Below are 12,554 nucleotides of genomic sequence, written 5' to 3' on the forward strand. Positions count from 1 at the left end.
CAGTGAAAAATCAAGCCCGTAGCCTTAGCCATCATTGAGTTATGCTTGTCTGAAGGCATCAGTCAGTCAGGCAGTCAGTCAATAGCAAAATTCCATTAAATAAATTATTTTTGAAATTCCATAGCAACTTGTTGAAAACGTTTCAAGTCGATCTGAAAGCTTGTTTTGCCACCTAACCAATACTGCCTCATCGTTGTCAGGGGAAATTGAGGTTGGTTTTGGGTGATGTTATTTCATGGGCCACGCCTACTCCTTTGTGGTCCCTACTATACAGTAACTATCGTACTGTATGATACAGCATGGCTTTGACACACACCATCTTTTTCATTGTTAAGATCTGCAACAATGTGCATCCATGGAAGCCATTTCATTTCCTATCACTCTGCCAATGTTTCTCTGGAGATGGGCCTAGCTTTGAGCCCAAAAGACTTTTAAATTATCAGCTTTTGTCCAGCACTTATGCTATGTATCTGTGCTGGGGGTGGTGGCAAGGGCATAACATCTAGCTCAGGAAAAACTATTCACGATTATTGTAGTGAATACCTGGAAGCACTTATAACAGCATCAAACCATCATTATCAAGTCATGTTTCGATGTCCTGCATCTCGATGTTACATATTGTGTGCTAAATATATTTAGCCATTGCAAGTGAGCCATTGGTGGTGAAGTGGTATTCATGCGCAACTGTAATTTTATTCATGGCTATAACTGACGTAATCATATATGTAGTGAATACTGAATACATGGTAGTAACAGTGTTAAACCACCATTAGCAAGTCGTGTTTCGATGTCCTGTTTCTCCTTGCTCACTGTATAAACCCACAATTGGACTTTTCATATGCTTGTGTCATTGCACATATGCTTGAACTCTTAGCACAGCAATGCCTTGTCATTATTCTTATGTTGTTTCCAGTTCCCACTGTCAAGCCCAATATAAATATGCTCGTGAAACATGCCAGCAGTTTCCCACACATATAGATAATTAACCCATGTGGGAACACATTACTTGCAAGCATAAGGAAAAATTACAATAGGAATATAAAGTTTGATTAGGAATCATAGAAATAAAGTAGGGAAACAAAGGAAGTCAATTAAACCTGCAGATAGACTAGTGAACACTTAATCCCTACTTCAGTCTATGTACACGTAACTGATTAAATGGTCACTAGCATATCTGCAGGTGTAGGCGACCTCCCTCGTTTCCCTACTGTTTTTCAATGATCTTCTAAAATTCCTACTTTTTCCTTTTGCTTGTTTGTTTACTTTTTTGTAATGATATTATGATTGGTTAACTTGCGCATACCACATCAAAGAAAATGATGGCACCAAAGTTAATGTTTTCATCTGAATGAGTGTCAATTACTGAATTGAAAGTGAAGTGATCATTATACTTTACTTTCAGCTATGTTCAGCCCATTACACAGTACAAACGAAGAACAGTAGGTTATTAAACACCTCTGAATTCAATCCAGTTACCAAAAAATATGGATGATTCATGTGCTCCAACTATTACTGACTCGAAAGTGAAGTGGAAATTACACTTTGAATTCACTTATTTTCAGCCTGTTACAAAGTGTTACAAATGAAGAAGCACCTCTGCATGCAATCAATCCAGTCACCATGGAGAATATGGACAATTCCCATTTGCAAACGTAGGGAAACCATGCATCGCGCTACCGCAAATTAACACCTTAGGCAGTCAGCAAAAAGAAATGGAACACTAAAGGGAAATAAGTAAGTCAATGATTTGTGCATTGCACATACTGTGATATGCCAAAATGTCTACCGACGAAACGACATTGAACAGTGAAAAGATAAAGCCCGTAACCTTAGCCATTATTGAGTTCCACTTGCCTGAAGGAATCAGGCAGTTAGTCAGTAGAAAATTCTATTCAAATTTTTGTTTAATTTTGCAACAATTCATTGGAGGTATTTAGGGTCATATTGAAGGCACTTTTGGGCTTGGTTGTACCTAACCAATGCTGCCAAGGTGCCAGGATGGTATTGTGAAACAGGTTTTTGGGTGATATTTGTTGGCCAGAAAGACTCAAATCTCCTTGATCTCTAATATGCAGTACTACCATACTGTATGATACCACAGGCACTCATACTTTGCCTGGTATATATGCATATTCCTTAGCCTGCAGCCCTTGGGCAAGTACATAAATTATATACAAGTAAAGTACTCATGCCCGTGGTATAACTATTATATGTAATATGCACACTGCACAGTACCGCTCAAATGCAATGTCGTTTCGTGAGAGTGCAAGTGATTACAAAACTTGTTAATTAAAGGATATGGCACCAGTTTTCTCTCAAGTATTCATCCTGTTCCGCTTGGGATGAATGCTCGCAAGTGAAGCAGGTGTCACACCCTTTAATTAGCAAGTTTTTATCACTTGCTTGCGAGATGGTACGTTTGAGCGGCACCGTACATGCGTACAGTAAATGCAGTTCATATGGGGCATAATACTACGTATTACTTTTAGAATTATGTAATTTATAACCATTATGCATCCCTGTACATATAAATACGTAATAATAGTTTAATACTTTAGGCTAAACCAGCATTATGTTGAGTATATAACTGGTTTTTCCCAGCCTGTTTGTTTTGCTGGCAACTTCATTTAGTATGTACTAAGCATATTAATAAATGAAACAGCATTATGACAACCACAATAAATTTTCATTATTTAACAGTAACTTGCAATGTCATTGGTATGGATCCAGGAAATATGTCTGAATGATTTTAAGCAAAACATTAAAGTAAAGAATACCACCATTTTGTATCATATTTAGAGCATAATAGGAATCTGCAATTTCTAGAAGTTGAGGTGAACATGTATTGAATCTATACCAAAAACAGTGCAAAAAGGCTGAGGCATCCAAAATAAAAGAAAGGTAGCTGCAATGATGCTAATGTTAGTCATTTTTAATGCCAATCACACTGTAAAAATGGAGGTGTTTAATTACACCCTACATAGGGTGTTATATTACACCTACACCTTTAGGGGTGTTTCTCTGCACCATTAGGGTGTTTTGTCAAAATTGGTGGAAATCCACAATCAAAAGTGATGCTTGGTTGTTAGATTATTAATACAAAATGCTAACCATTATAAGCAAGGTGTAAATAAAAGCATGTAGCTGTGTTATGTATTGTACATGTGTTATGATTTGATAGCACTGCTAACACATGAGCTGACATGGTTTCAAGTGAGCCTGTCAGTACGCAACAATAACCGGAAAATAATGAAAGAATACGGAATAATGGAATATTTAGAGCTGATAGTAACTAGATGTGGGCGGTGGACAGGAAACAGAGAATTTATTAGGAGTGGCCTTACCTGACTTTGGGACTGGCTTACTTATTTTCTTCTCTCTACTGTAGGAAGTAGAGAAAAAAACAAGTTGAAGTTGTACTGCTTCTAAAAATCAGGCGCCATGCAGCTAGCAGGCTCATCTGGAATTTGGTTTTTGGTTATGCAATAATACATAATTAACTTATTGTAATTCTCGTATTTTTTAATTCATAAAATTTTCATAATTTTCAATTACGTTGCTATGTATTACTAAGGAAGCATTTGTTAAGCAAACCACTTTTTCTCTCACCAAAGCCTTAAAGCTGTTCTTCATTTTCATTCGCGTACGTAGGGGATACGCCCCCTTCCCAACTCGAAGGGATAGGCTATTCCTGGTAGTCTATGAGGCTAGCACTGTTGTTTCTCAATTGTTAAACACCTGTAAAATCCAAAGGGAAGTTAATTCATAAAGACTGAGGAGAGTGGTGCCACTCCTGTATTTCAGACCGCCAAAAAGAAACCACCTCAGAGCAAAGTTTACCTGTGCAGAAGTTTAGTACATCCTTCACTTCACTTTTACTACTTATGTAAAAGCTGCTTTTACCATTATTAACGATTTTGTTCACCTGGCTGCATACGGACAAACATAGGTACACACACACACACACGCACACACACACACACATACACACACACACACACACACACACACACACATTTTACGAAAGCAATTTCAGTAAACCAGACGTGCCCACAAAAGGCCGGCTGTAGGCACACACCTGGTTTAATAAAATTTCTTGATATGAACTTCAGCTAGTTGTTAATTGTATTTGTATGAAGTATTATCATTTACCCAAAAGGAAATGTGTCATAACTCATGCAGAATTCTCTACAGAGTGACTTGTTTGTAGCTCATAATGAACTCTATTACACTGGGTGACTTATAATGTAGCTGAACTCTTTCTTGTTACATACAGTAGCTGAACACTCTACAGCGACACATGTCAGGGTGACTTGTAATGTACTGTACCTGAACTCTCTAAACTGAGTGACTTATAATATTGCTAAACTCTCCTGTAGGCTGAGTTGTAATGTAGCTGAACTCTCTACGGGTGACTTGCTTCAGGCTGAGCTCTTTACAGTGTGATTGAACTCTCTTCAGGGTGGCTTAAAATGTAGAAAACTCTTAACAGAATTACTTGAAATGTCTGTTAAAGTGAGTTGTTCATAGCTGAATCTCTACAGGATCACTTGCCTGTTTGTAACTGAACTCTCTACATTGTGACTTGTACTGTGGCTGAGATGCGTAACTAAATGCTCTAATAGGATGACTGCACTTTTAGGGTACGTATTTCAATTGTGCACTTGCTATTATACAGGTTGTCTGTTTTTGGATAACTCACAGGTTTTGAACTCAGGTTTAAAGGCCTTCCTAAGATAATTAAATTAAATTTCAATTTTCAGCTCATCCCCTTCACTGATTGGTCTGATAGGTGTGACAATTGGTTTCTTTTTCAATCATAAAACTATAATATAGCAAACTTGATAGTTACAAATGGCTGGCATTTTATTGTTATATCTCAATGGTCTTTATCTCGATTCTTTTCAAACCACCAAAGGCACTCCTACCATGGTTGATCTATCAACAAATCAAATTGCAACTTACTCCTTGAAGCCATGATATGACTAAAATATCACTTAGAAAGTGCACATAATGTCTTTGTTTTTATCCTATCTGTAACACTAAATGTGCTTTATGACACATCTACTGCCTGAAAATTTGAAGCAAACTGACTGTAGCACACACAAGTTATGGCAATTTTTTTAAGTGGTGCAAAAAGAATAAAAGTAATAATACGAAGAACTTCATAGACATATATCTCTAGGTGAATTCAACTCAAATTTGGAATAAAAGGTGCCCTACCCTGAGGGAGTGTCCACAACAAAGTTGGGTAACTTCTGTTTCATGACTGTCGAGCTGAGGAAGTATGAAAATGGAATTTCCTTGGTTCTTGTAAATCACACTAGTTGTGCACTCTCCATGGCTGTACTTGTCCGCATGACACACAATTGTAATTGCATATGTGTCTTGTTAATCATCAACTAATGATAGCTTTCAATGAACAACCTTTTCGCTGTCTAAGTATTGGTCAACATTAATTTTATGGCAAAAGTCACAAATACTGGAGTAATTTTCATGGGATTAATACAAGCATATTTTCATCTACGTATTTTGAGAAAAGTGAAAATAGAGTAATACAGTATGATGTGACTTTTGACTTTATCTGTTATGGGGTTATTGTACGTATTGATGTATAATACCATTTAAGTTCAAAGGAAAATGTGTGCTTTGTTTTCTGTACTGTGCCAAATTGCGGTATATTTCCATAAAAATGTGCTAAATACAATATGCTTTGTATAGCAATAAAGCATACTTTGGGTGAGTGTGATACGACCTTAAGTGCAACTCACAGAGACACGACCACCTAATAAAGCTATCAACAATATTACCATAGAAATCAACAACAACTTATACTGCGTTTACACTTGCCTCATATCACGGACTGGCTCAGTTCGGCACGACTCGTGTTGGTTTTTGCTACTAACAGTATAAACACCGGCCGAACTGAAAACCAGGCTGGCCCTCATAAAACTGCCGTGCCAGCATGACTCGGTTCAGTTTTCTATATTCAATGTGTCCACTAGATATTACAACAAAATAAAGTTTAAGTGGATAAAAGAAGCACTATGTCAAATGGAACAATTCAACTCTTCATAGCAGGAAGAGCACACGATTACTTAAAGGTATTGACCACATCGTAATAAGGCTATAAGCCATTAACCATCCCTAGAGTACAACTGCGCTAATTTGCCACTGTCTTTCTTCCTAACCACCCATTAACAGAACCCTACTTTACACCATTTTCCAGGCTAGCACGCTTCATTATAGTGGTCTAAACATGTGCCCACAAATGGGATGTCACGCTTTCATAAACCAGTTAGCAAAACCAGTCTTAAATTGTTCACTAAACTGACAATCATTGTAAATTCCGGGTTAGATTCAGTGGCCACTTGATGTTGATGCCTTTACTTTGATGACCACACCTCAGACCCCACATGATTAGATAACTGTACAAACTGTCCGTTATACAAATTCGCTGTATAGGTAGCCTTCCTCAGTCGTTCTCCTTGTCTTCTTGTCTTACTGCAATGTGAATTCTGAATTCTGGGTCTGACAGATCACAAGTAGTTTGATAACTTGGCATTGATTGCTACAAATTATAACCTTCTACTGATCATGAGTAGGTACTAGTTTTCTTACTGCATTCCAGTTGTGATGAACTGTATTATCAGTTACTGTCTTCTTGATTGTAAACACAGATTCATCCAGTTATAGTACTAAGTATGATTGTGCACTACAGAAAATATAGCACTAGGCTATGGTCTCAAGCCAAATATAGCACTTGGCTTGACCTCATGCTTTATTTTCTCACAACCACACCCTTGCGCTATATTTTCCATATTTCACTTGTCACGCTAGTATTAGTGCACAAAAGTCAGTCGAATATTGCATGTCTACATATGTATTATTGTGTGTAGTGTATAGACAGTTTTTCATAGTCTTATGGTGTGCAATTTACCGTATAGAAGCACTGGACTCCGTTACATGTTGCTGCTGCTGAATGTCACACCTCATTAATTGAATTGTTAATTAAGTACAAAGCAGATGTCAACGCAGTGGATGATGTAAGCAACTGTATGTGATACTATTTAGACAGTGTAAATTATGTACATACATAGATTGGATATACACCTTTGCATGAAGCTGCTACTTCTGGTCATGTAAATGCAATAGAATTACTTATAAGTGCAGGAGCAGATGTTAACTGTGTTACCAAGGTACTGTACATGCAGTATGCATGCGTTATGTGCACCATAGTCATATATATGATGCTATGTGTGAATGCATGTTCATGATTGTGTTGATAATGAAGAATTGTTAAAATGCACTATGCAGTGTATCTTTACTAAAATAAATAGCAGTCTAACACGTATTAGATACATAATTGAAAATGCTGTAGGTACAGTTACATAGTGTACTCATGAGCACACAGTATACATTTACAAAACATTGATTTCTGTATTGGAAGTTGGCTTTATTTCAAAGTGTTATAACCTTATTATTGTTTCCAATATACCTACAGGTGTAGGTGTATGTATCCTACAGTATTCTATGTCTTGATTGATCAATCTGAATTATTATATGTATTGTTTTTTTCCTAGCGTGACATATAATTATAGTAGAGCTTATGATAACATCCAAACACCAAAATTTGGTCAAATTGCATAAATGTCTGACAATAATGCAATTTGTCCATACTATAGTACAAGGAGAGAGCCTAAAGGCTGAGCTGGGATGTTTGTTGATTCTATCAGTAATAACAGTCACTTGGCTGCTAGGGTACATTCTTACAACCAAAGGGAGTGACCACAAATGTGCCAACCCTCTGGTGCACTGTAACCACATGACAGCTGCAGCAATGAATGCGACATCATAACAATGTAAGGTCCTCCTGTTATGCTATGGTGGATACAATACGCCACGTCTAGTCAATTTAGGCAACTGTCTGGCCAATTCTGGTTTGTCAAAAAGTTGTGGCAGGACACAGGGGCGGATCCAGGAGGGGGCTTTGGGGGCTGAAGCCCCCCCTTCATATTTAGACTTTACTTGATCAATATGCTGAGTATTATAATGAAATTTTGTCTTAGCATAATTATATGATTACTAATAATACAAATACTCATAAAACTACCTTATAAACATCTTTCCAAGGTATTATCAGTGGATTTATGCTAAAGTTTATGTAACAAGGACCCGGATCAGCATTGGAGGTGTACAAGATCGAGATACTCTAATAGAGCAGTCAGCTAACTACTCTAATAGAACATTCACTGGAAACATGTAGTTGGTTCTGTTATGGAATCTGCCTGCACCTATACATACAATGAAGTGCATTGGTCTGTTTAAAGGGCTTCATTCATCTACTTGTGTAGTTAATATGTATAGCAATACTTAATTCAGGTACACAATTTCCATTGAAAATGCTCTCAAATTCAATCTTGTATTGTTCAAATTTCAAACTTTTTCACTTTCAACATTATCAAGACACACAGTAGTGTGTCGTGCGGCCCAAGAAGCCGGCGCGCAACCCCGTGAGTATATTGACAGGAAGAAAGAAAACGCAATTTTCGCACCTCCGTAGCTCTGTGCTGCCTTGATGAAACAGGACAAATTTTGCTGTGTACATTCCCTCCAACTTCAGTACTCCACATTCCAAATTTGAGCGAAATCACTTCAGGCATTCCTGAGATATGCGACCTCAAAAATTGGCTTAGTTTCTTCGTTTTTTTTCTTCTTATTTTTCTTCCTCTTTTCGCACACTTACAAAAACTGCTATAAAACGCGAACGCGTTATCCGATTGCCTTGAAATGGCACACAGAAGGGGGGTATAAAGGCGCATCTCGGTACCAACTTTGGCTGGAATACCATAAACAGGCAAAGAGTTATGAGCGATTATGCACGAAAAATAACACCAATATGTTGTCACGCCTACAGGATAAACCGCGTATGGGAATAAGCTGAAAATCGGTGGGTGAATAGGTTAACTAGTGAACCTCAAACCTTTTGTGGTTTGAAAGAAATCGAGCTAAAAACTAGGAAGATACAGCGAAAAAATCAACAGTGTGTAACAATTACGCAATCGAGATTAGCTAATTTTTTATTATTATTATTATTATTATTATTATGCTTGCCACGCCTACCAGATAAACCACTTGGGGTAATGCTTTGAAAATCGCTGTACAGATGGAGTTATCATCTTAGAAAGGCTCTTCAATGGTGTAGAAAAATCAGACTTAAAGCCACGGAGTTATAACACGAAATCCAACTTGGTGCAGCAAGTGCGAGATCGAGATACTCTAATAGAGCAGTCATCCTAATAGAGCAGTCACTCTGAACAGAATTCAAGACATCAGTTAGAAATTAGTAACCTGTATAGAGATCAGCTATAAACAAATCACCCTGTAGAGAGTTCAGCTACAAACAATTCACCCTGTTCAGACATCAGTTAGAAGAAGTTTTCTTGTAGAGAGTTCAGTTACAAACAAATCACCCTGTTGAAAGATCAGCTAGAAGATGTCACCTTATAGATAGTTCAGTTACAAAGAAACCACCATGTAGAGAATTCAGCTACAAACTAGTGACCCTGTAGATACATCAGCTAGAAGAAGTTACCTTGTAGAGAGTTCAGCTACAAAGAAACCATTCTGTAAAGAGCTCAGCTGCAAACAAATCACCTATACAGAATTCAGCTACAAACAAATCACCCTGTAGAGAGATCAGCTAGAAGAAGTTACCTTGTAGATAGTTCAGCTACAAACAAATCATCCTGTAGAGAGATCAGCTAGAAGAAGTTACCTTGTAGATAGTTCAGCTACAAACAATTCATCCTGTACAGAGCTCAGTTAAAAGAGGTTTCCTTGTAGAGAGTTCAGCTACAGACAAATCACCCTGTAGAGAGATCAGTTAGAAGAAGTTACCTTGTAGATCGTTCAGCTACAAACAATTCACCCTGTAAAGAGATCAGCTAGAAGAAGTTACCTTGTAGAGAGTTCAGCTACAAAGAAACCATCATGTAGAGAATTCAGCCGCAAATAAATCATGTATAGAGAGTTCAGCTACAAATAAATCTCCCTGTAGAGAGATCGGCTAGAAGAAGTTTCCTTGTAGAGAGTTCTGCTACAAACAAATCACCCTGTAGAAAGATCAGCTAGAAGAAATCACCTTGTAGAGAGTTCAGCTTCAAAGAAGCAATCGTGCGAGAGTTCAGGTGCAAACAAATTGTCCTGTAGAGAGATCAGATAGAAGAAGTTACCTTGTAGAGAGTTCAGCTACAAAGAAAACCATCATGTAGATAGTTCAGGTACAAACAAATCACCCTGTAGAAAGATCAGCTATAGAAGAAATCACCTTGTAGAGAGTTCAGCTACGAAGAAACTATCATGTAGAGAGTTCAACTACAAACAAATCACCCTGTAGAAAGATCAGCTATAGAAGAAATCACCTTGTAGAGAGTTCAGCTACAATAAAACCATCATGTAGAGAGTTCAGCTACAAACAAATCGGCCTGTAGAGAGATCAGCTAGAAGAAATTACCTTGTAGAGAGTTCAGCTACAAAGAAACCATCATGTAGAGAGTTCAGCTGCAAACAATTCACCTGTAGAGAGTTAAGCTACAAATAAATCTCCCTGTAGAGAGATCAGCTAGAAGAAGTCACCTTGCAGGGAGTTCAGTTACAAAGAAATAAACCATGTAGAGAGTTCAGCTGCAAACAAATCACCTGTAGAGAGTTCAGCTAGAAACAAGTCACCCTGTAGAGAGATCAGCTAGAAACAAGTCACCTTGTAGAGAGTTCAGCTAGAAGAAGTCACATTGTAGAGCTACAAAGAAACTACCATGTAGAGTTCAGCTGCAAACAAATCACCCTGTAGAGAACTCATCTACAAACAAATCGCCCTGTAGAAAGATTAGCTAGAAGAAGTTACCTTATAGGGAGTTCAGCTATGAACAGATCACCCTGTAGAGCGTTCAGCTACAAACAAATCACAGTTCAGCTACAAACAAATCACCCTGTAGAGAGTTCAGTTACAAAGAAACCACCATGTAGAGAGTTCAGCTGCAAAAATAATAAATCACTCTGTAGAGAGTTCAGCTAGAAGAAGTCACCTTGTAGAGAGTTAAGCTGCAAATAAATCACCCTGTAGAGAATTCAGCTACAAACAAATCACCCTGTAGAAAGATCAGCTAGAGGAAGTTAACTTGTAGAGAATTCAGCTACAAAGAAACCACCATGTAGAGAGTTCAGCTGCAAACAAATCACCTGTAGAGAGTTCAGCTAGAAACAAGTCACCCTGTAGATAGATCAGCTAAAACAAGTCACCCTGTAGAGAGTTCAGCTAGAAGAAGTCACATTGTAGAGAGTTCAGCTACAAAGAAACTACCACGTAGAGAGTTCAGATGCAAACAAATCATCCTGTAGAGAGTTCAGCTAGAAGAAGTCACCTTTTAGAGAGTTCAGCTACAAAGCAACCACCATGTAAAGAGTTCAGCTGCCAAAAACTCATTCACCTTGTAGAAAGATCGGCTAGAAGAAGTTACCTTGTAGAGAGTTCAGCTGCAAAGAAACCACCATGTAGAGAGTTCAGCTGCAAACAAATCACCTATAGAGAGTTCAGCTAGAAACAAGTCACCCTGTAGAGAGTTCAGCTAGAAGAAGTCACATTGTAGAGAGTTCAGCTACAATGAAACTCCCATGTAGAGAGTTCAGCTGCAAACAAATCACCCTGTAGAGAACTCAGCTACAAACAAATATGCAGTGTAAAAAGATCAGCTAGAAGAAGTTACCTTGTAGAGAGTTCAGCTACAACGAAACCACCATGTAGAGAGTTCAGCTACAAACAAATCACCTTTAGAGATAAACAAGTCACCCTGTAGAGAGATCAGCTAGAAACAAGTCACCTCGTAGAGAGTTCAGCTAGAAGAAGTCACGTTGTAGAGAGTTCAGCTACAAAGAAACCACCATTTAGAGAGTTCAGCTGCAAACAAATCACCCAGTAGAAAGTTCAACTATGAACAGATCACCCTGTTGAGAGTTCAGTTAGAAACAAGGAATCCTGTAGAGAGATCACCTAGAAGTATCGCCTTGTAGAGAGTTCAGCTACAAACAAATCACCTGTAGAGAGTTCAGTTACAAACAAATCACCCTGTGGAGAGATCAGCTAGAAGAAGTTACCTTGTAGGGATTTCAGCTACAAACAAATCACCCTGTAGAGAGTTCAGCTACAAAGAAACCATTCTGTAAAGAGCTCAGCTGCAAACAAATCACTTGTACAGAATTCAGCTACAAACAAATCACCCTGTAGAGAGATCAGCTAGAAGAAATTACCTTGTAGATAGTTCAGCTACAAACAAATCACCCTGTAGAAAGATCAGGTAGAAGAAGTTACCTTGGAGAAAGTTCAGCTACAAAGAAACCATTTTGTAAAGAGCTCAGCTGCAAACAAATCACCTGTACAGAATTCAACTACGAACAAATCACCTTGTAGAGAGATCAGCTATAAGAAGTTACCTTGTAGATAGTTCAGCTACAAACAAATCTCCCTGTAGAGAGATCAGCTAGAAGAAATTACCTTG

General features: G+C 38.0%; 2 protein-coding genes across 3 annotated transcripts in view; both read left to right on the forward strand.

Moving 5' to 3' along the window:
• Positions 1-12,554, forward strand: part of LOC136247441 (uncharacterized) — a 248,238-nt gene that overhangs the window by 123,533 nt on the left and 112,151 nt on the right. The window lies entirely within an intron of this gene.
• The window catches only part of LOC136247440 (uncharacterized), a 145,412-nt gene that overhangs the window by 88,210 nt on the left and 44,648 nt on the right, over positions 1-12,554 (forward strand). The window contains exons 12-13 of one of the 2 annotated variants that reach the window (XR_010697545.1): positions 6,948-7,056; positions 7,101-7,199. Coding sequence is in view for 1 of the 2 variants with exons in the window: in XM_066039159.1 (XP_065895231.1) it covers positions 6,948-7,046; positions 7,101-7,199 (198 nt within the window). In the remaining variant the exon portion in view is untranslated. The remainder of the gene's footprint in view (positions 1-6,947; positions 7,057-7,100; positions 7,200-12,554) is intronic. The other variant, XM_066039159.1, reaches the window with a different exon arrangement.

The sequence above is a fragment of the Dysidea avara genome, chromosome 2 (genome assembly GCF_963678975.1).
Source record: "Dysidea avara chromosome 2, odDysAvar1.4, whole genome shotgun sequence".
Classification (NCBI taxonomy): domain Eukaryota; kingdom Metazoa; phylum Porifera; class Demospongiae; order Dictyoceratida; family Dysideidae; genus Dysidea; species Dysidea avara.